Below are 26,465 nucleotides of genomic sequence, written 5' to 3' on the forward strand. Positions count from 1 at the left end.
GATATGATTGGCGAGATGGCCGAGTTGGTTATGGCGTCAGGTTAAGGCTACCTTAACAGCAATTCCTGGTGGAGCAATCCGCGTGGGTTCGAGTCCCACTCTCGTCATTTTTTTTTGCCTTTTTGCCCTTTGCTTCATGATCGGCATGGGAGATAGATGCTCATTCATTTTATAGTAATATATTAATTTGATATAGCATATATATTGTGCCTTTTATCTGAATACCCATAGCCTTATAAATCTTGAAGGGTATCATTTCTATTATTCGTTTTCCGTAGGATGTTTCATTCTATTCGTAACTTATAAAAAGAAGGAGTAGGAAATAAAAAAAAGGAAAATGAGCAGTAGCAATTTCCGGATAATGCATAAAGCCAGACATGTGTATGTTCGTGGCATGCGGTCAACTTGTAATATGTGCAAACAAACCTCGTCGCAAATCCATTCTCGACGCGACGTACACAAAGCACAAATTCTCAGGAAGCCTCTTACAGCAATGAGTTCCTCCTGTCTATGCTAGCCAACTCTGCTGCCAAGGCAGCTGAAATCTCAGGCGGGCTCCGTCCGTTTCTGTACATCCACAGCCTGCTGAGTTCTTTGACTTTAACGTCCTTTCGCTGCCTCTTACGATTAGAGAACTGGTCGTATACCTCGATCGGGGTGGATATTTCGCCTGTTCCAAACCCCCCCGTGCCTCCGTAACTAATCTCAAAGGCCTCTCGTGCATTTTCCATTGCGGTGCCCTCAATACCAAACTTGATAACCTCTTCCATGAATACATTGTTTTCGTCGACTCCGACAAACTCTCCAGTCTTCGGATCGCGCTTTAGAGGAAACAAGCCATCAAGGTAGTGTTGGACGAAAAGATGTCCGCCGTGGCCATTAGACCGGTTGAAAAGACGACCGAGGAAGCGAGGTAGCTGACTGGAAGCCATTCTATTGGTGGCAAAGTGAAGAATGCCCCAAATAGCAACAAAATCAGTGTTGTGGGTATAATGCTCGATATGGCCAATAGCTCTGTCTTTGGCAGCAGAAACAGTATGGTACGACGTTATAGAAGACGATCGTCGTAATAAGGATGCGGAAATCATTGGATCTTTCTTGACTTCCAGCGGAGTGGTGACCGGAGTTTCATAGGAGGTTTCGGAGACGATCGTCTGCATGGCCTCAAATGGCTTCGACCGGGTTAAATCTTGTGAAATGGCGTGGCGGTGAGGGTTATTGAAATGATTAGCGGCACTGCCAAAAGTGTATACCTCAAGCTTTGCGAGAAGATCCTGGGGCATCTCCTGTAGGAGCCAGTCTAGAACCATGCCACCTTCTATGGCCCCCTGAGAGTGCATGATGAACACCACCTTTGTCTTTTTGGGGTTATAGAGAATATCTTTAATATGTCTATAGCAAACACGAATATCGCCGGTTGCATATGAAAAGTTGCGCTGGATGAGGCACTCGATGACGTCGAAAACCACACCGGAAGTGCGATTATGGATGCCGAGGATTGGGCGACCAAATGTAATGGCTAAACGGTTAAGATTCGTCTTCATCCAGTGCTCGCTATTGTTTTTCAATTCAGGTTAGACAAACGAGAACTACAAAGACTATACGTTTTAAGTTATGATGGGACAACTCACCCGGTAGAAACGCCATTTAAGAATACCCACTGCTCATGTTCATGTTCTGGCCGAGCTTTGGCATATTTCTCATCAGAGTGAAAGATGATGTCTTTGCCATTCAACAGCATGCAGACCAGCCTGTTGAGAAAATGAAAGCCGACGATGGCTGCGAACCCCATCCAGGCTGGAAAAAATATCGCAAATGGCACAGCGAGAAGAAAAGCAATCTGAGAAATAAATAGGAAGAAATGCACGGTGAGACAGAATATGTTCATCCGCGATGGATACAGTTCATCAAGCTCGCCCGACCCAAAGGGGTGTATAGGGAAGAAGACCCAAGGCAGCGCCCAACAGTAGGCAAAAAAGTAGTAGACATCTTTGGCTAGGAGGCGAAGAGGGAAGTCGGTATAGGCGTAGTTTATGACGGTCTCGCCGCCGATTTGGCAGCGGTAAAATTCGGTGACAGAGCTCATGAATGATTTCGGCGATGCGCCGTTAGGATGCTTTGGAGGTTTCATTGCGGAGGTGCGTGGATAAGCAGTTGGGAGATGTATATACTGGGTGATCTTGGCCAATAACGCAGCTGCAGTAAGCGCGCCTCAAAGAAACAAAGAGAAAAAAAAGGCCGTCACTTGTACTCTCATGTATCCTCCGCAAATGGGTAGGTAGGGCTGAACCGAGCTGGAGAAAGCGCAGGCACCGCAGGTCTAGACAATGGTGGTGAGCTAGCAAACATATACCCTTTATTCTTTTCCTTTCACGGCACTTGACCCCTGGCTATCTCTCTTATAAATGCTGCGACTAGTCACTAGTCGCATACGAGTTGTAGCTGTAGGCAGCGGAGAGAGGAGGAATAAGACCCATGGGAAGTGCCATCACATGTTTAGTTGCCCGGTATGACGGCGGTGGGCACTTCTCAACACTTTACTTTCTGCCTGGGGATCTTGGCTCTGACACATCGCATCATCTCGGCAGGCCAAGCGAGAGAGGCGCCGTATAGGAGCAGACACAGCCAGTGGGACGTCACATAGGGCAAGGCTGAGCAAGGGACATCGATCAGCTGGCGAGTCCGCATTCGCCCATGGTGTGGAGGAGCGTCAGCAGACCTGCAGATGCGAAACTTGGGAGTCTCGGCAAGGCATTTCTTGGCCCTGGCAGGGGAGATCATGGGTGGAGTCATGGTGCTAACGAATGCTAAAGGCGGTGGATGGCTGCATCAAGTAAATCATGGAGGAATTTGGGGTCCAAACTAGGATGGATGAATAAACAAAAGAATGTGGTGTGTGGTTGTTGAAGTTGTGGAAGAGAAAGAAGTTTGGAGGTGGAAGCCGGTACTCGTATCTACCAAGGCACATGGAACAATCGGCAGTGTCTTAGCCAGCCATGCGGATGACAATCGCACGCAAAAGGCACCGCGTCTCGTGCTCTTTACGGGCTCGACAAGTCACGCGAGATGAAATATCTACCTGGTACGTATACGATGTAGAAACGCTTCTTGGATAGAAGATCTGAGACAAAAACCGGTAGCTGGCGTTTACCATTAGTATGTCTCATTGTCTTGTGCCGAGACAGCATGTTATAGGTCTAGTCGCTCTGTAAGGTACGGCGGATAGGATTGATGGTTTGCATGGCGGTGCTTGTGCGCTAATTTAGAGCCTTGAATGTTGCAGTTAGCGCTCGCATGAACTCTAGGTGCACTCAACACGGGCACCAGCTAACAACACTCGGCGCATTTGACGAGCAAGGTCGTCCTGGCCAGCATGCAGCCATAATACTGGCACAGGATGCACGCATCTGGCCATTACTACCCTCCTACCAGAAGTGTGTTACATGAGCTGGGGTAGTATTACTATCAATACTGGTCACCAGTCGTCTTTCAAAGGAGCTGCTAAAGCCTCCGAGAGCGTCAGTGCAATATCGTCATCATGCTATATGGAGTGGTGCCAGGTATAATAGCCCAAGAATCTGCGCTTCGCTGGGCAAATTTAGATGCTTAATTAAATTATATTAAATCACTGTACTTGAAATTAACCAAACATTTGAACAAGCACACGCTCTAGATCCGACTTCAGTCACGTATATGTCTGGGGATTTGATATCTGAGAGCGTTAGTGCGACTTGAAAGGATGCACCGTTCGTAGGCTGGGGGAAACGCACTTACAGGAACTAAACGAAAGCGACTTTTGTCCTAACTTTAATTGCGTGTTGGAAAAAAAAAAAGAGGCTTTAAAATGGAGAGAATATTCGCCGTATTGAAAAAGAGTATTTCGATTCACCAGGCCAAAAGTGTAAAAAAAGATATCGCTGACGAGAGTGGGACTCGAACCCACGCGGATTGCTCCACCAGGAATTGCTGTTAAGGTAGCCTTAACCTGACGCCATAACCAACTCGGCCATCTCGCCGTTGATGTATATGCTGGAGACTATTTCATTCTAAGAGCCAAGCCTGTGAAAGTGCGAGCACCCCGAAGTTCCCCAATCCCTAGTACAAGTACGACAGAGACTCACAATATTCATAATGGAAAGTGGCAAAAGATTGAAATGAATTCAGAAAAAAGTTGGTATCATCTAAGAGTCTAAAACGAATTTTTAACATACATTAAGCCAGAGACGTTGTAAAAGAGCAGATATTTCAGCAGATGCTATTTATCCTCGGAGCTTGCATCTTGACAATGCTCAGACTCAGATTCAACGCTCTTCTCCCCAGCGGTGCAGCTGTCCCATCTCCTGCATGATTCGCTTCGGCTCGTTTCGAATCACAATTGGCCGAGCTAGACGCAATTTTGCAAGGAACCCCCAAAACAGTGCGTAAAGTAAGAACAGTAGGTTGACGAGGCCGAGATAAATCATTGGGATGATGCTAAGTGGAATATTGCCTTTAACCACGCACGAGTAAGTGTCTTGTATAATCACTGGTAAAGAGGAAGAAAAGAAAGGAATTTACTTACCGAATAGGCCTTCGCGGCGCTCAATAGTCTCCCATAATTCGCCAGTCATAACCTCGCCGGCTCCATCCCACTTCCAGGGACCTTTCATGCGAAATTTGGTATTGAAGCATGCTCCTGCGGCCCAAACGTACGGCAATCTCCAGCCATTTTTCGTACGGAAAGCCAGTTTAAGCACTTCTGTGAATGTTGGCGCCGCACCAATATCCTTTGCCAGCTGATATGCATAGCTATCGTGCTCGACGCCATAGAAGACACGTGCATCAGGGGGGTGGATGATGCGGTAATGCCACTCATCATCTGGATTAAGCGGCTTAGGGATCCGATTTATTAGATTCATGGTAAATAGCATTGACTGCATTTCAGCTAGGGGTGGTATGGCACCAAAACCCGGACGCACAAAGCCAATGAAGCCCACGGTCGGTTCATTCGAGTTCCAGATTTGCCTGACATCCGCATGCCATGCTATAGGATAAGGTTTGTCGCTGGCGTGATCAGACGTATTTAGAAAAGGAAATGATGAGTGGTAACCAGTAGCAAATATGACGACGTCTGGCTTGACTACGGTTTCGTTGATGCGGTCAGACTCTGGACGGCCATTGTGAGGGAAGTGTGCTACGCCGTCCTTGGAGATGTGAGAAGGAATTGGTGCGACTTCGATTATGCGTGAGACGGGAGGTATATCGGTGTTAAAGAAGAAGCGACGGATGCGAGTCGCAAGAGGCCATTTCGTTGGCCGCCAGGGAGTAGAGACATGATTGCTGATGCGCTGCCAGGCTTTATTGAAGAAGACTGAAGTAATGAAAATAACATTTGATCAGCATAAACATAGCTGTGTTTTGGGGCGTACACGCTTCATACCTCGTGATGCGTGAAATCGTTCACTATAGATTTGGCCAACAAATTGGTCGACTCCGTATGGCGAACCGCCGCAGAGCCAACATCCAGCAGGTAGTGCAATAAAATGGTAATAGTTCCATATTATCATGCTGTCTCTTACAATAGGATGGACATACATGGAGTCAAACAGAGTAATTTGAGATACATCAAGAGGCAGCTGCGGATACTCATATGGTTTGGAGCCAAAGAGCCAAGGCAGAAATCGCTGACCAGGGACTCTCTGTAAGTCAAGTTAGTAACGTTCCATGAGAAAGAACATTTTGTAAAAACAGAGTTTGCATATTAATACATGCCTTTGGTGCTCCGAGCCAACCATCGCGGTGACATAGGATAATTCTGTCCGTATCCCCTGTTACTGCCAAGTAGGAAATATCTGCAGCAGTCTCGCCACTACCAATGACCATGACGGTCTTCTCCTTTCCAAACTGCTCCCGGGATTTGAATTCGGAGGAATGCATAACAACAGGGACATGCTTGATACCCGGTAAATCAGGAATATTTGGGACGGCGTGCACGCCGGAGCATATTGCAATGGCATCGCATTCCCACTCAATTTCCTCGCCAGCCAATGTCCGGTAAGTGACTATATGCTCACTTGAGCTACCTCTTCGAACTGATTTGACCCATGTATTCAAGTTGATGTAAGGCCACAACTCAAAATGAGTGGCGTAATCGTCGAGATACTCGAGATAGCGATCAGTGGTGAAGAAATCGTCATCATCGCTACGAGCGCGAAAATCAGAAAAGGTTGTCAGATATTTGGACGAGACCAGTTCTGCCTCTTCATAACTATGACGAGAAAAGATACCACCAAGCCTATCTTGAGATTCGAAGAGCCGAACCTCAAAGGGCGGGACTGAAAAGCGCCGATGGGCCTCGGTGAGTGTCTTGAGTTGTACGATGCCCGAGGGACCGCCGCCGATGATGGCAACGCGCATTTTTCTCCTATTCTAGCAACTGGGTGAAGGAGCTGTAGGGATTCGCTTTGACGTGAGAAAACAAGCCTAGCTGAGGAAGGCTAGCCATGAAGCTTTCAAGAAACAAACAAAAACGCCCTTTTAGTATGTTTTGCTCACAAGAGGCCACCCTCTGCGGCCATCTTAACCCTTAATAATCTCTTGCCAAAGGTAGACAATGCTTGCTAGTCCCCTCACTGGTCATTTACCTGCCTAGCTGACGAACCGTTTCCCTTCTAGACTAGTATATCGAATATTTCTCTCCGGCTTGGCCATGGGGAGCGGATAGCCTCTTTCCGCCATGCTAGGTCGACGACGCCACATGTAATAAATAGGCCATGCTTTTTGATGGGTATGGGTAAAAAAGACATGGTCAAGGGGGGATGGTTTGATGGGTCTGTGAGTCGACGGCGTTTGCGGTGGGCCAAAAAGGGACTATGAGAGTCGCCGTGCAGAGAGAGAGCTCCATGACCCGCGGTGGTGGTGGCATGGAACCAGCCCACAAAGGTTCCATCACCGTTTGCCGACGAGCTATTAAATGGCTAATGGGTGCTGCGGTGTCTTTGGAGCGGTGCTGGGCATTTAGGGTGTGGCAACTGGCGCGTCCGAATTCAGCTGCACTGTCAAGCTGTCAAGGGGGTCATCATGGCGCCGTCTGTAATATTAACTAATACTAAACCTATACTACGATTACTCGTATATGCTTGTATTACATGCCCAAGCTTCCCCGGCAGCCTCCCGGGACAGGGAGCGGTCCGCATTAATATGCTGTAGCGAAACGAAAGCAGGACGTTGGTAGTCCATATGCTGTGTTGGGCGTTGGGCGGGAGCTTTATTCCCCGTGGCGCTCGCTTTGGGGCAAATCCCGGCAGTTTGGTTCAGATGGGCGGCGGCTAGAACCCACGTGGAAATTCCAATTTCGGCATCCTGACTGAGCCTATTGGCTCTGGCCCAAGCCATCGGGACTCGAGCAGAGAAAAGCTACGAACCAACAACACTGCAACCCACGACTTTGGATGGCGCAAGTGAGTGCCTGGAGAATCCTGCTGCAGCTGGATATGACACATCGGAGGGCTTCTCCTGCAGAACGCTCTTTTTAGTATTCGTACTATGTATGGTGCTACTGCTCGTAGAGGTTGCGCAAGGGGACCAGACCCGCTAAATGGACATGTCGGGCCTGTGCAACCTAGGCGTGGTAGCACGGATGGATGGGGGATCGATCGGGCCAAAGAGATAGAGGAAGGTCGATAATTCTAACGATCGAATGAGTGATTTGTGGCTTCTTTTTGGGAGAAAGGAGGAGAAGTAACAAGCAAGCAGATGAAAATACGACGTTTATGAGCGGCGCTATCCTGAGCAATTACATTTACGGTAGCTAGGAGAACATAGCCTCCCCCAAAGAGATGATTTAATAATACGCCGTAATGCAAGCCAGGAATTCGTTTTCTGACGATGTACGCACAGACACTTCGGCCAAGCAGGGTCTCGAAAGGGTTCAACCGAGCCTAGCCCATTTCTAGGTCGTGCAGAAGGATGTCACGCTGTAAGCCCTGGAGAGGCAGTTTTCAAAATTACATGTATGTTTGAGCAAATTTGAGGGTCTGCAGCCCACTGGTAGTACCGAACAAATGCCATGAAGCAGCCCTTTATCTTTATCGAGGTAGAGCGAGAGGGTATATTGATATGGAATATTAGGACTACTTTTACCGGTGTCTAATCCTTGTTAAATTACTGAAGCGAAGTAGTGAGGAGAAAGTACCATATCTAGCCACCGGCCCAGCGTAATAACTTTGTGCCTTTGTGAATAAGAGCCGTGCCGGTTCAGTCGTTGCGGTCTATAACTGTTAGCGATAGGTTGAGAATACGACCCTGAGTTTAGTTAGGGCTGAATAATTTTTAAAAGAAAAGATCTGGCTCACCTTTGAGAGCAGGATTACAACTTTTATGTGGCTTTGTTCTAAATACCAGAACAACTATCACTACGTCTTCTATTCAAACCTTTGTCGTAGGTCACATCTCATACTGTATACGATGCCAGTGTTGGCCGCTAGCAATTTAGCTCAAGACAGTGGATTGGCAGCAGCCTAAAAAAATGGTAGGCAAATCGCCCAAATGCCTTCCATTAAACACGCCCCACCACAGCTGCCAGAAATGCCAAAATAGCGGGGAGTAGCGTGACCCGATCCATTGTAGCTCCGGGCCCGCGAAGCACGATTTGTGAACTACATCATCAGCGTCAACTAATTCTGCGTCAGGCGCCCTTCTCAACTTCGCCATGACTGCATTGGCCGATTGACTGATAACACTCTTAAACAGCCAATTCTCTTTTCTTAGAACTGCTATTTTTTCAGCCTGCTACTAGTTCATAGAAGAACAACAGGAAAAGCCATGGCCATCGTCAAGCCAGCCATTGGCGTCCTCCCCTCCTTCGTCTCGCCCCTCCGCAGCTCTCATCACGTCTCACATTGCGCCCGATCTTCTGCCTCTGCCTCGCCTCTATGCAATCGATTGAAGCGAAGATATGCTACTGCAAACGAGGCTCACGAAAAGAAGTGGTCTGACACAAAAGCCTCATCTGGCGATCGTATCCCCGAATGGCCGAAATCACCGCGGCCCACGCCATACGAAGTTTTGGGTGTCTCTAAAAGCGCAACAACCTATGACAAGCGACATTTCTATGATCTCGTTAAGCTATATCATCCCGATACACACGACCACCAAAGCAATTCCTCATCAGAAATGCCATCCGCATCGTCATCTTCGTCGTCAACTTCGTCGCATGTCAGCAAACTCCCCCACGCTACCCGCCTCGAACGATACCGCATGATTGTCGCCGCCAACGAGCTCCTCAGCAACTCTTCCAAGAGGCGCATGTACGATAACTATGGCCTAGGCTGGTCTCACGGCGACGGCGCCACATCACTGCGCGATATTGACAAAAACTGGCGCCACCAGCAGGGCACCGCCGCGAACAATGCAACGTGGGAGGATTGGGAGAACTGGCGGGACGCCCAGGCAGGAAAGGCAGGCGAGCCTGTGTTCATGTCGCATGGAGCGTTCGCCACCATCGTCGTCATGTTCTGTCTCGTCGGGGCCATTGCGCAGACAAACCGTGCCGAGAACAGCAGCACGGTGTACGCTGGGTGGGTGGTTGATCAAAACAACAACGTCGGCCGCCGGCTGCAGAGGAATGAAGTCATGGTGGCGGGGCTCAACAAGGATGAGAGGGTCAACCACTTCTTAAGAGAGCGAGAAAACGTGAATTATCAGTTTGTGCCAGACAAATTCGAGTCGACTGACCCGTCTAGGCCGTTATAAACTCTCTGCTCTCACCGGCAAGAAGGAGAGGCACGTCCAGTGGCCAATCCTGTGTAATACTATAGATAATGATTTTACGAAACCTTCTCTGCATCTAATCTGTTATCTCTATATGATTACTGATAGTTCTATATATATATACATGCATAAAAAAGTGACATTACATTAAATCATGAAGGGCATCAGTCATTATGAATAACTCGTATAATCATCCGACGTTCCAATCTCTCATATATGAGACGCTTCCGTCTCTGTCCTCGAAAATAGTGTCTCTTGACGAGAGTAAGCCGCGCGAGCTGTCTTCAAATCAGACTCAAACGGCTCCTCGTCGGTGTATTCCGATATCAGTCTATGGTTAATGACATTGTCTATGCGCAAGCGTGGCGGCCCGGAATTGAGCTTTTCACCATTCTTTGGTGGTCCGGCTATAGGCAAAGGGTCAGATATCAGAAATGGAGCTAATCGTGGATGGTTTAAACTTACATATGATGAGGTCTATCAGCTTGACAATGACAGGACCCCAACAAGTGATGGCAATGATCTGCCCATACGACCATTTATTTGCCTCAAAGCTCTTGGCACTGATCACCCTGACCAGTGAAACCATATATAGGATATTGATAAAGAAATATAATATTTCTAACCCTCTCCAGAAGTACTTGGTAAATTTTTTCCAGTGACGTTGAAGTCTATTTTCTGGCCATCGACCAGGCGTCCAGCGACCGAATCTCAAATGCTTCGTCCGTCTATGTTTTCGCAGTGTCCAGCTCAGCTGGTCGATGACGAGCGCAATAAATGCTACGCTATCCAATAATAGAAACACAACCTTGTAAAAGAGTGGATGTGGGAAAAAAGTCAAGCTTAGTCCAGAAACTCCATGAGTAGCAGCGCAATACGTGCGCGGACTTGGGTTGCCACCGCATTCTTCGATACTATGCTGCTGCTTGAATAGATCAAAAGTAGATGAGAAGCTAATCTTTTGCGTAGATGCAACAATCGCCAATAGGTATTCTGCGCAAAAGCCAAGGAACGTATGCCAGTTTCGGATGCCTTCGTTATGGAGACAAACTTGAACCAAGAACATGGGAAGAACACCATTAAGGCTGACATGGAATGCGACGGCGCCATTGACGATGATCTCGCCCCAGAATGTGCCATCCTGGGAGTTGATGACGATTGCAAGGATAGAGGCGATCTGCAACGCGAACACAAACCAGCACTGAGCTTCCTGGAACTCGACCAGGGTGGTGGCCATGGCCACACTGGTCCGCGACAAGGTAGATGTGTCTCTCCAGATTAGCGACTCGGCGCGGGTGAGGGTGTAAGGCTCCCGTTTCTTTTCAGTGTGACGCGCCCAGATTGTGAATGCTTGAACAGCTAGATACAGTGATCCTGAGAAGCATACTTGAAGCACATAGGAAATGAGCACCTATTCCAGCAAGATTAGTGTTATTTTCACTCTATATGGCTACTTATTGATATAATCTTACTCCAGGTCCAAAGATATCAGGGTCAATATTAGCCGGGATATCTGGGCAAAACGTGTTCATGGCCTCAAATATCTCATCAGCAGTAGAGTGCCCTATTGAGAGCGCTTTGATAGAGGGGTCACATGCCACGCTCAACTGGTCACTGCCGCAGGATGCTTGTGCGCAAGTGATGAAAGAATCGAGAGTTGGCTTATAATCGAAATCGGCGAGGCTCCCAGAACCCATAATAACGCTAGCATTTTGCTCTGTCTGGGGAGTGATGTAGTAGCTCTCGGTATCATGAGTCCAGTGGGAAATGGAAGCTAGCGCGATGCAGTCGTAAAACGTCTCGAGAGAGCCGAAGAAGACATCCGTGCGGTTGCAAGCGCGAGTGCAGTCCTCTACGCCATCAATCAGGCAGCCAGTACCGAAAAGCACAATGCTCTGGTCGCCAGCAATGCTCGACTTGATGAGGTCCTTGAAGCTGAAGGCATCGGCATTCGGGTTTCCGACGTTGGCTAGGTCGTCGAAAGGGAAAAAATCAAGAGTTCCCCCAATATTGGGCTCGACCACAACCGAAAGTGGCAGTGAGGACGCAGTAGGTGCCGCCGTTAATGTGGTGGAAAGAATAACAGACGAGATTATACTACTGGTCGCTGCCATGGCTCCTTGAAAGAACGCTCGTCGGCCCCCAACTACCAAGAGCAAATTCTGAGAGCATAGGTGCCCTACCGATTGATGCCCCCCCAGCGACGACCGACGATGGGCCTATTTCAGCAGTAGCCTAACTAGAGAGCCTGCTCAGGTCTGCTAATGGCCCGCGACGATTGCCATGCCCCAGGCCGAAGTGGTACAAGAGAAACGAAGTCGGTGTGGTCGGCAAGGAGCTCTCCGTTCGGTGGTTCTTCTTTATATCACTACTGACAAATATTCCTTGATCTCGGATAAGTAAGTGATTTGTTGTCATCCGCCCAGCGGTGGGTCAAGACGCGGCCATGTCAAATTTGGCCAATTGAGTCTCTCATGGGAAGCAGGCATCTTATCCGCGGGAACTTTTGGTGGGCGCTGGCTAAAGCAAACTCCGAGAAACAATATTGGACTGGACTGGCTGATAAGGCCATAACGAGGAGGCTGCGCGATCTACAACAGATTAACATTGTATGTATCAGATATATGATCGGGCCCAGGGGTTTGGCGAGATCTTGCAGGGCTGCTTATAGCGTTAAGGATCGAACAGCGCCAGAAGGCAGCGCTGCAGTGCTGCGCCTCCCCCAGATTGAAAACGTGTGGTTGCAGCTGGTGCATGGCGGAGCTCGCCATTGGCCCAAGACGAGAAGCAGGCGAGGCGGGTGAGCGGCATGAAGAATTGCACGCACCATGGTGGCCTTAGTGATGTGTCAAGAGTGGAACAAGAAGCATGGGTTGTAAAATGGTGTCCTAGAGGAACAGTTGAAGTAGCTTGATGCTATCGATTAGGGTTCTTGGGCAATGTTGGAGCCAAGACAAGGGAAGGTGCGGTCGTTGACAGCACCCAAGGTAGCTGACATATGATATCACTATAACACCGCTTCTACCTCAACTCTCGGTCTCGAATGACCGTCTTATTGCATGTAAAAGATTAGCAGTGAGACTATCGCTAACTGATAGGATCCAATGGAAACCCAAAGCTAGCCTCAATAGCATGAGCATAAATGCGGCTTATCTAGTGAATGGAGTTGCCTAGAAGCACGCGGAGCTCTAGCTAACGAGAGCTTTGAGACCCACGACAATAGCTCAAGTGACAATGTCTTTATGTTTTTTGTATTGCTGTGGGCTGTTATCCACCTTTTTTACTTTATTTCGAGATAATAATAGCAGCCTAAGGAGCTTGTATTTACTTCAAGAAGAGAATATATATGGAAAAGGATGAGTGATCACTAAGACACTTAAAGAGCTTAGAGAGCTTATACATTGGGCATCAAGGCAACAATTGACCATTTCACTAAATGAATGCAATGAAATTCATATCAACAGCAATAAAATACACATAATATACCATACACTCTCACGGTCAACAGTATTTTACCTTGCCATCTCTCAAATTCGTTAATGCCGACTCTCCTGCCAAATCGCACAAGCACCGACACAAGCCGCAACCAAAAACTAAGCTCGGCTCATTCAACGACGTCACCTTTAAGCCGAGCTTCTCTCCAAATCCCGACTTACAGCCATTTTTTAATTTCTCCTTCGACTTCCCTCCTCCCAATTGAATCCTCCCCTCAAAACCACACTTTCCACCAAATCAATCTCACAGCCGCCGCCGCAATGCCTCCTCGAGTCCGCCTTTCCGCCACGCCCTCCCTCTCCTTCACCTTCCGCCGTCTCTACTCAACTCCCTCCGAGCCCCTCATCCGCGTCACAAACCTTCCCGCAGGAACAAACGGCCACATCCGCGTTCTCGAGCTCAACCGCCCGCAGGCCAGAAATGCCATTTCCAGGGATCTGTTGGCCTCGCTGCGCGCAGAGATAGACGACGTGCACAGCCAGTACGGCCCCAACGGCGAGGAGATCACCGCTGGAATCGACGAAAAGGGTCCAACGAGAGCTCTCATTCTTGCCAGTGCCATTGATACATGCTTCTGCGCTGGCGCAGATCTGAAAGAGCGACGCGGTTTTACACCAGAAGAGTGCGTATAGATATTCTATCTCTATTTATATCACTTTCAAGCTATTTGCTAACATCGCACTACAGAACAGCCCAATTCCTGTCCAACCTCCGCAGCACCTTCGCCAACCTCTCCAGCCTCCAGATCCCAACAATCTCTGCCATCTCCTCCCTAGCCCTCGGTGGCGGCCTCGAGCTCGCCCTCTCCACCCACTTCCGCGTCCTCTCCTCCAACGCAACCGTCGGTCTGCCTGAAACCCGCCTCGGCATCATCCCCGGCGCCGGCGGCACCTTCCGCCTACCCGCCCTCATCGGCCTCTCCCGCGCGCGCGATCTCGTCCTCACCGGCCGCCGCGTCGCTGCCCCGGAGGCTTACTTCCTCGGCATTGCTGATCGTCTCGTTGAAGTTGTCCCCGAGGATGAGCGTGATGGATCGGAGATCCTGCAGATCGCGCGCAAGTCTGCCCTCTCGGAGGCTGTCAGGCTGGCTCAGGAGATCTGCGAAGGAGGACCCGTTGCTATCCGTGCTGGTCTGCAGGCCGTTGCCTGGGCTAGAGAGGAGAAGGAGAATGAAATGTACCAGAGAGTTGTCAACACTGAAGATAGAAATGAGGCGTTGAAGGCATTCCAAGAAAAGCGAAAGCCCGTATTCAAGGGCCGGTAAAGCTACAATTTAATAGAAATATTTAATGAAAAATGAATAAATCGTTAATGACAATCGTGCCCTTTTTGGGCCCTCTTTTATATGTGTGTTTGCGAGGGATATCTTCTCGTTTCTCTATTATTGAACACAAACGCCAGCACTGTGATTCTGCAAGTTCTGTAAATCATCTCGTCATAAAGCTACCTATGTAGCTAGAAGCAGACAATGCCATACATGCTGTTTAAGTTATTTTTGTTACACCGTACGCCTCTTTTTTCTTTGCCTACCATGTATTAATGTTGCCTCTTAACTAACCGAATTGCCCCAAACAGTTAATGAGGTATTTCTCCCTCTTCTATTATACCTATCCCTCTTAAGATTGAGTTGCGTCTTCCATGACAACCGTCTTCTGAGAATCTAGCGGCTCATGTGGCTCCTGCAGCTCTTGAGCCACTGCATCCACCCCAGGAGCACTTTCTAGGCCACTTTCTTTCTTTGCGTCAATAACCTCAATATCTCCGTCCCTATCCGCTGCAGTCAAGGGCGCTGACTCAGTCTCAACGGCTGGCTTTGTTTCTTCTGCCTCTCCTTGGTCTTCGTTTTCTTGGCCGTCGCCTTCTTCCCTCTGGGGAGGCTCTCTTTGAGGAACGCTGACATATTGATCCTTGTCTTCGTCGCGGACGTAGCAGAGGTAATATGGCTCGCCGCTAGTGCTCAGAGTCTGTAGTACTTCTGCAGTATCTTTGTTCTCCTTCACATCCGCATCGTTGTACCAACGCCAAACGTTGGCTTCGAAATCGTGGATCCAAACCCAATAGTGTCCTGATGTTAGGTGGCCCCGATGGCAGATGACAGCATGGAGACGGTACGAAATTTGCTTTTGGCTGCTCATGCTTCCTTCAAGCGCCTCTTGCCGTTGGAGCAGTTCCTTTTCCATCATTTCTAGCACTGCAGCGTGCGTCTTCTGGATATCTGTTACCTTGTTGACGGGTTTCTCAGGAGTGGTCTCTTTAGTAGTATTTGCTGGTGTTATGAGCAAAAAGTCATCTTCTACTGGCCCATCAAAATCCCAATTTTCAGAGTCTATTTCGTCTCTCATGAATTCGTCAGCTCCGTTAGTGGATGGGTTCGCCGTGTCCTCCGTAGCCTCATTTTCACTCCCGTAGGTCTGGAAAAACGTCATATAAGTAGGATTGGCTTCGATTTTCGCCAGTTGTGACTTTAAATCAACAATTCGTTCTGCAGTCATCCAGTCCTGCACCCTTTGCTGAAAAATGGGCGAATTATGGGGAGCGTCCATGTATCGATCGAGGTATAAAGTCTCAGGTATAACTACTGGGTTGCCGTTTTTGCTACCCATGGATTGCGAGCGCTGAATTAGAATGTGTAAGACTGGCGGTAATGTCTTAATGGCGGTATATCGCGAAAGTTTGCTTTCCTCTAAAATCTGCTGGTCGAAATTTCTTCCGAGGGCATCGTACAATGAGCAAGGTCCTTCAGCGGCCGGAAATGCCGTGATTGATCTATCAAAGCTAATCTCATGTTGGTACTCTTTTTCGTCAAACTTTTTAGTATAATTAACTGTTGTAACGAAGAAAGTCTCCATAATTTTTTCCAGCTGAATGCCGCTTGTGCTGTCAACCGAAGTTGGGCGAATCGCTGCCTGGAGACGGTTGAGAATACTGCCCATGACTTCCTCAACATCTTGTTGGTCGGTTCCTGAAGATCTCTTCTGATGCTCAAGGGCATTGAGAACCTTTTGATCCACCGTTTCTGGCTTTTCCATATCGATCATATCAACATCAGCATTCTCTTGCCTAGCACCAACAGGAGTGTCTTTAGACTCGTCCATGTCCACTGGGATGGCCGGTTTCTTGTCGTCTTCTGGTGCTTCAGTCATTAAAGTGTCATCCCCCAAGTCAATGAGTATCGGGACGGATTGTAGCTGGCTGTTGGTATCTTCTGACACCGTCTCAACCTTTTCATACGAGCGGTCTGAACGAGCGTCATCTTGATCAACGAGAGTTTGTGTGCTAGAGCGGCTCCGCGTTTCCGTCGAATCTGACACAGCTTGCACAGAAACATTTACCATGTTAATATCATCATGGCTTTCTGCGGGAGGAGCAGGCGATGGGCGAGCAGGCAAGGGTGGAGGGTTCACTATCGTAGGAGTTTCGGACGGCTGCTTCGAGCCAGACAAGAGCGTGTGGGTCGATAATAAAACTGCGTTGGCGAGTCTCTGAGAGGGCCGAGTGGCAGTTCTGTCAGAAGTTCGAAGATTTTCGAAAAGTGTGGCCATTTCTTCCGCAACTACATAATAATCAGCATTGGCTCCCATAAATCTTTCCTCAAAATCCTAAGAATAGGCTGCACTTACATGCTTGAGCAACAACAGCCTCTCCACGATCCATTTGCATCTTGTTTCCGCCAAGTCGACGTGCTTGGATGCTCTCATCGTTCAAATCTAGCCGCAAGCTATCATAGTTGAATACAATATCACGAATAGGCTTCACGGTGAAGAGATACTGGAGTAAACTATTCAAATAACAGGTATTGCCGATGTTGTGTAGGCCCATGGGAAGGCTCAAATTGGCTGCTCTGGAATCGCTGTTATCGAAATCAGAATTGCTGAAGCCCTGGGCATGGCGAAGTTCCAAAACTGCATGTTTGAGTGAAGGTGAAGATGTGTGTTCTGCGATTGAATCCAATGCGTCAAGGTATACGCCCTTGGCTTCCTTTGAGGTGGTTCCTTCCAGCTAGAAGTTTTCATTTAGTTAGCCATATGATGTGAAATGCGGTAGCTTTCTTTCATTTCTTTCTTTTATATATATATATAAAAGATCTCCCACTTACCTTTGCTTTTGTAGCGTCAACCGCATTCTGCCATGGCCCGTCTACCGTATCTAGCCCAAGAACCACCTTGGATGTCTCAAGTGACATCTTGGCATCAGCTTCCATGAGTAGTGCTGTTTGATAAGAATCGTCGTTGGATGACTGGGCAATCCATAAAAGCATGCTCCTTGCAGTACCCGCATCAGATGGATCTCGCGCTATTTTTTCTCGAAAGGCCCGTATCGTTGCCTCCGCACTATAATTATTAGGTGGGCTGAGGCCAAGGAATTCTAATGCCTGAGAGACAAGTCCATCATCGTCGCTGTTATGGTGGGTTTGAAGCTGGCTCTCAAAGACAGATGATTGAGTAATGGCGTAGTCAGATAAAAGTTCGTTGTTAATATCGTTCGCGATAGCCATTAACATCTCGACATACTCCCTTCGTCTAGAAGGCGCAAGCTCCCACTGCCTTTTATAGGCATTCACAACGATCTCTTTTGATTGGGAAGGCAAAACCCCCAGGATTTTATATTGACCCTCATTTACCAGGGGATTTGTGTTAAGATAAGGTACTTCGGAGCAGCCCAGGTGATTATGCAGAGCAGTAATACAGAATGTTGGGCGTTCAGCGGTGCTTCCAGACTTGAATATGAGATTCTGAACTTCAGAGCGCACATCTTCGAGATAGGCGCGAAATGTGCCAACCTTTGTGCTCCCAGAAATACCATCTGCTGGCGATGGAGGTGTTGGAGTAAATGATCCTTCATCGACCCCGTCGTTAATGTCGATCTGCTCTTTGAATTCAAGTTCTCGGAATATGGAGAAACAGCGGGGCCCGAACAAAACAGCGAATCTCTTATTCCGTTTTGAGATACTCCTGGCAGTCTCGGGAGTCGTCTCCAAGAGATTTTTTAGATACGTATTGAGATTGGATGGCGCTTGGTGAGCCCAGTCATCAGTGGCGCTTTCATATCGTGCAGGTTCGTCCCTTTTCGCGGCGTTCAACTGTTGAAGAATGGTCTCATGGTCTAATAAGAGATTCACCCACCACGAGGCCATCCGCGGCTCCGAAATTTCAAGAGTAATCTGGAACGTGCATGGTGGGGCTGAGCAGGCAAAAAACTCGCGAGCCAACAACGGATAGTATTTTGAATGATCCCGAGTAATGTTGGCATCTTTGTCAGTTGAAACCCAGGCTAAATGATGCCAGGGAAACTGAGTATCTCCGATGGGCCAGTTACTGTGGCTGTGGTGGCACAAAAACTCTGACTGCTCTTGCTCCCATTCAACCCGGAATAAGAAGTGATAATGGCAATCGAGGCAGATGGCGGATAGAATCTTTGATGACAATGTCGAATAAGATTGATTTCCATTGATAACTAGCTGATGGGGGTGATCCCAAGCATAGTGGCTATCCAGCTTGGCATGCCGACCTCGTTCGAAGAGGTCACAGATAGTAAAGTTATTATTGATCAGCTCGTATATCCAGCGGCTCGGGTGACATCCTATACAGAAAGTTAGTTTAAAGGCAAACACCAATATGAGATGGGCATACCAAGTACTTCGCGCCCAACCAGACTGGATTTGAGCGGCGTCATATTGTGTGGAACAAACTCCGACTGCGTCCCAGGCAATGCCGCATAGGCGCTGGGCTCAAGGTCTTGCGACCGCAAATCATATCTACCCCCCATGATTGTATGGTATCCGTGTGTCTAGCTGATGCGAAATAATATTGACTCCAGGAGGGGGCAAGGTGGTATGGAGACGGAGGGGTAGCAAACGGCTGCCACCTTCGATGCCGAAAGCCCAAAGCGAAAAGATGAGTGTAATTCGACCCAGCGCTCCTTGATATCAACGAAATGTTCGAGATAAAATGCTGCTTGGCGAGAGACGAGCTGCAGGGTCGACGCCGCTTATATCTGCCTAACAGGAGTCTCGTACGGCGAAAGGCTCGGAAAGGGCATGGAGAGCTCGGCAGGTTGCTGCAGCTGTCCTTGAAATACGTCAGCCGCGGGAATCGTAGAGTCGGGAGATTGCAATGACGAACCTCGGGGCTGCCCTGCGCAGCAAAGGATAAAGCGGCGTATGTAATTGCTTGCGTATGCAGTGGCGCGATCAACTCGTGTGTTAATTAAGTGTGCGTTTGCCTGGCCAAGGTCACGGTCGGCTGACGCAGCCAAGGACGTCGCTGTAATCAACATGGCTAGCATATGCTAATTGCGGCGGGAGCACTTGGCGTTTGCGGTAGTTCGCTGAGTCAGCGCTCTGAAAAGGGCGACGAGCGCCCTGTAGCGTCACTGCGGAGCTGGTGGTTTCTCTCCACGCATGCACTGTACTAAATGGTAGGTAGGCGCCAGAAGATATAAAGCCCAAGACGTCACTTCAATGTTGTTTAATGGGGTCGATTTACTAGAGGTAGTATATGCTTTCCTTTTCCCGCTTTTCTTTTACTATGCTTAATTAAACAGCGCCTTTGTATCATGTGGCATAAATATTGTCTGTAACAAGAGACAGTGGGATGGATACCTAGGCAGCCAGTTGGAGGCTAAGTACTACCTATTTATAGCAGAACAGGTAGAAACGAGCGAAGATGAAAGTGAAGTTGGATTATGAGAAATAGAAAAAGAATATTTTTATATGCTTCTAGGTAGGAAGACGCACCATGTAGATTATACTAGCACTGCTGAACACGAAGTATATGCTGGCGCTACTCTCCTGAAATTGCAAAGCCCTCATTGACAGCATTGAATGTCTCATGACTCTGCTACACCAGCCGTGCCAACTCTAGAAATCTCTCTCATAAAGCTCCATTTAACAGCCCACATGCAGTGCTATACCCCGCCATCTCCGCTGCCGGGAGTCCGATTGGACGTATTACTGGCAACTTCCATCTTATCTGATCTTCAGATAAACAACACCTTTGAGTGCCTCTTAGCACTTACATATATGCATCTATTAATGCGTGTTCTAACTCCAAATTTCTTTCTTGATATAGCAGCCAAATCCCCTGTATTAAGATGTCATCCACAGACTCGCCCAGACATCTCCGCATAGGAGTCGATGTTGGCGGTACAAACACAGACGGTGTCATTTTAGATCCCCTCCAAGCATCGTCTCCAGGTAAAGGAATCCTGGCATGGCACAAATCCCCCACGACCACAAATCCTAGCGTCGGTATCAATGATGCCATCACTGCCATGTTCGAATCCGCTACTATCCATCCATCCGAAATTGAGAGCGTGACTATTGGAACAACTCACTTTGTTAATGCTGTTGTTGAGAGAGACGCTGCTCGGCTATCTACTGTAGCTGTTATCCGACTCTGCGGGCCTTTCTCAAAACATGCTCCTCCTTGTGTGGATTGGCCAGAGGACATGAGACAGATGATCCTAGGACATTATGCACTTCTAAAAGGCGGCTTGGAAGTAGACGGCAATCTCATTTCGGACATTGATGAGCGAGAGATTAAACAGCAATGCGATATTATTCGCGAAAAGGGCATCAAGAGCATTGTCGTCAACGGGGTTTTCAGCCCGATAGACACTGTAGAAAGACAGGAAGAACGAGCTGCGGCCATTATCGAGGCAAATTTGCCCGGCTATGATGTTCTTTGTTCCAAAGAAATTGCCAATCTAGGATTCTTGGAGCGCGAAAACGCGGCCATCCTGAATGCGTCCATCCTTTCTTTCGCCAGAAAGACCATCAAGTCTTTCCAAGCACCAATTAAGCGTCTGGGTTTGCATTGTCCCGTATTCATCACCCAAAATGACGGAACTGTCTTGTCAGGAGAGATGGCAGCGAGGCTGCCCATTAGGACTTTTTCGAGCGGCCCAACGAATAGTATGAGAGGGGCAGCATTCCTTGCTCAAGGTCAAGTATCTGAAGCAGTCATGGTCGTTGACATTGGAGGCACGACGACAGATGTTGGTCTACTTCATGCTAACGGATTCCCCCGACAGCAAGCGGCTTACAGTGATCTTGCTGGCATAAGAATGAACTTTTCCTGTCCAGATATCAAGAGTATTGGACTTGGAGGAGGTTCTATCGTCAGAAAGGACAATGGTTTGACCGTTGGTCCGGATAGCGTTGGCCACAAGCTCCAACAAGAGTCTGTTGTCTTCGGTGGCACCATCACCACCACTACAGATTGCATAGTGCAAACGAATCCCGATTTAAAGATAGGTGATGCAAATCTTGTGAAGGATTTGCTTACCAGCGAGCAACTTGAGCTTTTCAGGAGCACAATCAAGAACAAGATTGAGAAGGCCATTGATAAGATGAAAACATCTCCCGAAAATATCCCAGTTTTACTTGTCGGCGGTGGAGCTATCCTGTCACCAAACCAGCTCAAAGGTGCAAGTCGAGTGCTCAAGCCAGAGTGGGCACAGGTCGCAAACGCAATCGGGGCAGCCATGGCGAGAGTCAGCGCAGTTGTAGATACAGTCAAGTCTACAGAGTCAAAGACCACCGCACAGCTGCTGGAAGAAGTCAGTAAGGAGGCGATTGTAAAGACGATATCTGCCGGAGCATCACCCACGTCTGTGGAGGTAGTCGAGAAGGAAACTCTACCGCTTCAGGTGAGAGTCGCAATATGGAGTCTTGGAACAGGCCATAATTACTAATGATGTGCTTTGTACAGTATATTGCTCATAAAACGAGATTCATCGTTCGCGCTGCTGGCGATTTTGACCTTGGCAAAACTCAAATCAGCACAGTCCTTGAAGAGGATAACGAAGAAGAAAGCATCGATGACATGACCCAATATGAGAAATTGTCAAAGCGGCCGGAAATGTCATCCAAAGAGCAGCAAGATCAAGAAATCGACATCCTCAGCTACAGACCGACTATCAAAAACCGCGTTTGGTACATATCAGAAACGGATGCTGATTGGATCGCGACGGGCTGTTACATCCTTGGTACCGGTGGTGGAGGATCCCCCTATTCTCATCTGGTGCGCTTGAAACAAGAGCTCCGTAAAGGAGCGGTTGTGAGAGTTGTGAATCCTCACGATCTTGCCGATGATGATCAAATTGGCTGTGGAGGTGGAGTAGGTAGCCCAACAGTTGGTATCGAGAAGCTTCCCGCCGATGAGTTGTTAGAGGCCCAAGAGGAGATCTTTAAAATATGTTCCCAGCCCGCCACTCATATGATTTCCATCGAGATTGGTGGCGGAAATGGGCTCCAAGCGATGATATTAGGAGCCAGCACGAACATGAACCTGCCAGCTGTCGACGGAGATTGGATGGGGCGTGCGTATCCAACAAAGTGGCAGACGACGCCTATTGTTTTCAACGAACGATCCCCTGTCTGGTCACCCATCGCCATGTCCGATGGAAATGGTAATGTTGTTGTCATGCCGAAAGCAACGTCTGATCTTGCTGTTGAACGCATTTTGCGAGCAGCTCTCACTCAAATGGGGTCTCATACGGGATGTGCCGAATCCCCGGTAACTGGAGCAGAGACAAAGCGATGGGTTGTAGAGCACACTATATCACAGGCCTGGAGAATCGGGCGTGGTGTTGCTCGTGCGCGTAAAGAGAACAGAGTAGATAACGTGGCCGAGTCCATTATTGAGGAGTGTGGTGGCAAAGGGGTCGGTAGAGTGCTCTGGAAGGGCAAGATTGTGGGTGTTGAGAGGACACTCAGGGGGGGATACGTGTATGGCGAATGCTTTATCGAAGGAGTTGATGTAAGGCAGGGCAATGATGGCCTGCAGCAAGATGGAATTAACCCAGCCTCCTTTCAAGGCACCATAAAAATTCCCTTCAAAAACGAAAACATTGCAGCTCTCAGGGTACGAAACGACGGAAAAGAAGAACAGCAAGAAGATGTTTTGGCCATCGTACCCGACTTGATCACCGTCATCGATGCACAGAACGGCGAAGCTATCGGTACCCCTGAATATAGATATGGGCTGCTGGTAGTCGTATTAGGGCTCGCTGCAAGCGACAAATGGACAGGGAGTCCACGAGGAATAGAGATTGGTGGTCCTGCAGGTTTTGGGATCGATCACTTGAAGTTTGCTCCTCTAGGAACATTTGTCAAGCCACAGAGTGTTATTGACGAATTTGATGGCATCGCTTAAGATATTAAGAAAATACTCTATCTATCTCACGTATTCAGTACATATATCAACGATATTCTGCCACTCTCTCTTTCAGCGACAGCTGTCAAAACAAGTTAGAGTGTTGGATGACAACCCCCTTAATGTCATATTCTTGCCAGTTGATGCCAGGTGATTAATACCTTCTCATCAAGTACTTCCACGCATCCATCTTTTTTCCTACCAGGCTCAAGTTTGACTCACCGCCAACGCTCATCTATTGCACCTTTTGCAAAATCTCCCACCTCTTTTACCCTTTTCTCTCTTTTACCGCAACCAACGACACTTAAGTTATTATACCAGGTGATCAATCCCTCTTCAAATAAGAGCTTCCATCCATCTCTCATATCCCTTATTGGATTCAAGTTTGACTTACTGCCAGCGCCCATATATCCCAAATTTTGCAAAATAGCCCATCTTTTCTACTTCTTTCTTCCCAACAGTAACTCATTATTATATCAGGTGATTAATTCCTCCTCAGCCGGGAGCTTCCACTTGTCCATCTTTCTGCCTGACACAATCAAAGTTGACTGACCGCCAACCTCCTTTTATTGCACCTTTCGCAACTGCTCCCGATTCTCTTACTTCTTCCTTTCTTCAACATCCACTCTCTGTACTCAGACCATCACAATGGCTTCTTCACAGAATTTTGCAGCTATTTCTGCTGCCAATGGATATTTTTCTCTGTATATCCACCCCAAGCCAAAGGACCCTATTACTCGTCTTCCCAACGAACTCAAGCTCAAAGTTATTCAACATCTATCTGTTGGTGACCTTGGGCGCTTGGCTCAAACTTCTACGTTGCTTCACGACTCAATCACTCCGATTCTGTACACAAGAGATAGCCAAGACGAGCATCCACGCGCTATATTTTGGGCAGCGTCGGGTGACTCCGCTGAGGTTCCCGATGAGAACATTATGGCGGTCTTGGACCTGGCTATTGAATATGGCGGCAACCCAAACGAAATATATAGCCCAAGAGCGCCTCGCCCCTTCCATGCCACCCCTCTTCATCTGGCTGCTGCCAGCGGCAAACTAGGCGTCGTCAAGAAGCTCTTGAAACACGGGGCTGATCCCGAAGCTCTCGGAAAGGGATTCCTTTACAATTTAGAGCAGTCTCTAGATCACGGGGAATTCGATATGAGAATGGAAAACATAAGCCAGTCGATAGCTCTTTCTTCTCGTTTCACCCTTTGGAGTCCCTTATTAGTCCCATTTGTCTTAGGACATGAAAAAATCATCCAAGCACTGCTGAGATATGGCGCTTCTCCTATACTTGCCGTCGCCGACTCCAGCATAATAGGCTCTGCCCCTGAGCCGGGCAACATCAATATCCTACACATAATCGCATCTCAGAAGAACCGAGAGCACACAGATGCTACCGGCCTGTCATATTTCAAGAGATTCTCCGGCCTCATTAACGTGCCCGTTCTAAGAGGAGAGGCGCCTTTGTCTATGGCACTGCGCCGTGGAGACGTCGACTTGATTAGAGATATAATTGGAAACGGTGGTGACATTGAAGGAGTAAGCGAGCTAGGAAATACTCCGTTGATACATGCTATCAAAGGTTTCTACAGAGGACGGACAAAGGAGAAACGAAAAGAATACATGGAACTCATCCACTACCTAATCGAGTCCAGCAATGTCGGCAAGCATCCTGATGCCAGAGTGTACCCGACGCCATTGACTTGCGCCGTTACAGGCTTAGCCGAAGCCCTGCAATCCCTTGGGGCTAGTGCAATTGATGAGATATCGTCAATTATTAACCTCCTACTTGACCGCGGAGCGGACATCAATGAACAATCTAACCAAGGAAATACGGCGCTCGGTGCTCTTTGTCGCGTTATTTGCGAGAAAGGCCGCAAGTGCGATAAAAAAAAAACCGATAAACTCCTAGATCTCTTTAAGAGGCTTGTTGTCGAGAGGAAAGCTAATATCAATGCTCGTTTTGCTTCTGGAAGCTCTATTCTGGGAACTTGTATCGTCAAGTTTGACCGCGAACCTTTGTCATTCTTCAAAATGCTTTTGGAACTAGATGCTAAACTCGCTCCTGAAGAGATCAATCCCATTTTCAAGACCTGGGCGAGCGACCGCAGCCTCCGCAACATAAAACCCGCATTCAATATGCTCGCGTATAGCAAGCATATTACTCAAGATTGTATCGATTTTGCGTATAGGGTTTGTCTTAACGGCGAGGACAAGATTTGGTATCTGTTGCAAAGCCACTTTCCACACAGTACTGTCCCTCAAGAGATTGCTGCAGAGGCCCTCCTCCGAGATGATAGCCTCAACAAGCGGTTCTACATTGCCTTACAATTTGAGAACTTTGACGGCAGCTACATCCACACTGATGGGAATAGCTTTTTACATTTGATCGTTAATAGGCTAGAGAGGTTCCCGAAGTACAAAGCCCCCCAAGCAGTTTCTGATGCAAAAGACGTTCTCATATTAAATGCGTCTGTCGAGGCTACGGATAGAAGTGGCAGGACGGCCTTGGACAAGCTCATGTACATGCGCATGCAAGGTGACAAGAGTTGCGACCCTTTGAGGCTCCTCCTGCATGATATTGAGAAAGGCGGGCGGCTTTGGCGGGAAAAGTACGCAGCCAAGACTATCTCTGAGGGCCAATATGAGCAGAAATATAAGGAACTTATTGAAATGTAGTTTCTCTTATTAGTGGGAATTTCCACTTCCGGAAGGTTGATATTGGATCTGCGTCTTTTGGGTTTCCCCTCTTTGGTGGTGATGAGCTAAAAAGTATGCATATTTCGGTCTACTGATTGGGCCAAGAGGCTTAGCTAGGGTTTGAAGGTTAAATGAAACAGAGATTTAGATTACCTCGGCATATAGCAGATCTGGCGCAATTCGCTTTTCAATAATACTATCATCTCATCTATCTGAGTCTATCTGTCAGGCGTGTATGATAACTGACCACTAGCATTTACTAAGAGTAATTCGTAGCCGATAATATTTCATGCAGCTTATTTCTGGGGAGTCGCACAACGCCGAGGCGTATTATGTGAGGAGCCAAAGATAGCGCCG

The 26,465-nt window shown here is 48.0% G+C and overlaps 9 protein-coding genes and 2 non-coding genes across 11 annotated transcripts; 6 read left to right on the top strand and 5 right to left on the bottom strand.

Annotated features, from left to right (window-relative positions):
• Window positions 1–9: 9 nt before the first annotated feature.
• On the top strand, window positions 10–107 carry GGI43DRAFT_t133. Its single transcript has one exon. It is a non-coding gene; the product is annotated as a tRNA-Leu (tRNA).
• GGI43DRAFT_75762 (uncharacterized protein) lies at window positions 28–2,330 on the bottom strand. Its single transcript, XM_083210247.1, has 2 exons — window positions 1,632–2,330; window positions 28–1,554 (listed from the first exon to the last, which is right to left on the bottom strand). Exons 1-2 carry the CDS (start codon window positions 2,129–2,131, stop codon window positions 486–488), a joined length of 1,569 nt encoding a protein of 522 aa, XP_083059934.1. The 5' UTR covers window positions 2,132–2,330; the 3' UTR covers window positions 28–485.
• A 617-nt stretch (window positions 2,331–2,947) lies between these two features.
• On the top strand, window positions 2,948–3,644 carry GGI43DRAFT_75839 (uncharacterized protein). Its single transcript, XM_083210250.1, has 3 exons — window positions 2,948–3,082; window positions 3,141–3,208; window positions 3,359–3,644. The coding sequence occupies exons 2-3, from the start codon at window positions 3,159–3,161 to the stop codon at window positions 3,564–3,566; spliced, it is 258 nt and encodes an 85-aa protein (XP_083059935.1). The 5' UTR covers window positions 2,948–3,082; window positions 3,141–3,158; the 3' UTR covers window positions 3,567–3,644.
• A 274-nt stretch (window positions 3,645–3,918) lies between these two features.
• Window positions 3,919–4,016, bottom strand: GGI43DRAFT_t135. The gene has a single exon. It is a non-coding gene; the product is annotated as a tRNA-Leu (tRNA).
• Window positions 4,017–4,052: 36 nt separating this feature from the next.
• GGI43DRAFT_428109 (dimethylaniline monooxygenase) lies at window positions 4,053–6,637 on the bottom strand. The gene is made up of 4 exons (XM_083208909.1): window positions 5,815–6,637; window positions 5,420–5,678; window positions 4,562–5,350; window positions 4,053–4,489 (listed from the first exon to the last, which is right to left on the bottom strand). Exons 1-4 carry the CDS (start codon window positions 6,394–6,396, stop codon window positions 4,302–4,304), a joined length of 1,818 nt encoding a protein of 605 aa, XP_083059936.1. The 5' UTR covers window positions 6,397–6,637; the 3' UTR covers window positions 4,053–4,301.
• A 2,001-nt stretch (window positions 6,638–8,638) lies between these two features.
• GGI43DRAFT_75892 (J domain-containing protein) lies at window positions 8,639–9,846 on the top strand. The gene has a single exon (XM_083210253.1). The coding sequence runs from the start codon at window positions 8,803–8,805 to the stop codon at window positions 9,730–9,732; it is 930 nt and encodes a 309-aa protein (XP_083059937.1). The 5' UTR covers window positions 8,639–8,802; the 3' UTR covers window positions 9,733–9,846.
• On the bottom strand, window positions 9,847–12,044 carry GGI43DRAFT_75891 (uncharacterized protein). Its single transcript, XM_083210252.1, has 3 exons — window positions 11,223–12,044; window positions 10,216–11,161; window positions 9,847–10,157 (listed from the first exon to the last, which is right to left on the bottom strand). The coding sequence occupies exons 1-3, from the start codon at window positions 11,862–11,864 to the stop codon at window positions 9,961–9,963; spliced, it is 1,785 nt and encodes a 594-aa protein (XP_083059938.1). The 5' UTR covers window positions 11,865–12,044; the 3' UTR covers window positions 9,847–9,960.
• A 1,461-nt stretch (window positions 12,045–13,505) lies between these two features.
• GGI43DRAFT_384656 (ClpP/crotonase-like domain-containing protein) lies at window positions 13,506–14,509 on the top strand (the record flags this gene model as incomplete). The annotated part of the gene is made up of 2 exons (XM_083203549.1): window positions 13,506–13,867; window positions 13,933–14,509. The coding sequence occupies 2 exons, from the start codon at window positions 13,506–13,508 to the stop codon at window positions 14,507–14,509; spliced, it is 939 nt and encodes a 312-aa protein (XP_083059939.1).
• Window positions 14,510–14,861: 352 nt separating this feature from the next.
• GGI43DRAFT_384657 (ubiquitin-specific protease UBP2) lies at window positions 14,862–19,011 on the bottom strand (the record flags this gene model as incomplete). Its single annotated transcript, XM_083203550.1, has 4 exons — window positions 14,862–16,798; window positions 16,866–17,244; window positions 17,342–18,825; window positions 18,876–19,011. The coding sequence occupies 4 exons, from the start codon at window positions 19,009–19,011 to the stop codon at window positions 14,862–14,864; spliced, it is 3,936 nt and encodes a 1,311-aa protein (XP_083059940.1).
• A 1,083-nt stretch (window positions 19,012–20,094) lies between these two features.
• GGI43DRAFT_75920 (hydantoinase/oxoprolinase family protein) lies at window positions 20,095–23,697 on the top strand. The gene is made up of 2 exons (XM_083210255.1): window positions 20,095–21,897; window positions 21,960–23,697. Exons 1-2 carry the CDS (start codon window positions 20,338–20,340, stop codon window positions 23,403–23,405), a joined length of 3,006 nt encoding a protein of 1,001 aa, XP_083059941.1. The 5' UTR covers window positions 20,095–20,337; the 3' UTR covers window positions 23,406–23,697.
• A 235-nt stretch (window positions 23,698–23,932) lies between these two features.
• On the top strand, window positions 23,933–26,317 carry GGI43DRAFT_75905 (ankyrin repeat-containing domain protein). The gene has a single exon (XM_083210254.1). The coding sequence runs from the start codon at window positions 24,054–24,056 to the stop codon at window positions 26,085–26,087; it is 2,034 nt and encodes a 677-aa protein (XP_083059942.1). The 5' UTR covers window positions 23,933–24,053; the 3' UTR covers window positions 26,088–26,317.
• Window positions 26,318–26,465: the final 148 nt, after the last annotated feature.

The sequence above is a fragment of the Trichoderma evansii genome, assembly GCF_050947405.1.
Source record: "Trichoderma evansii strain SZMC 28006 chromosome Unknown GGI43scaffold_12, whole genome shotgun sequence".
NCBI lineage: Eukaryota > Fungi > Ascomycota > Sordariomycetes > Hypocreales > Hypocreaceae > Trichoderma > Trichoderma evansii.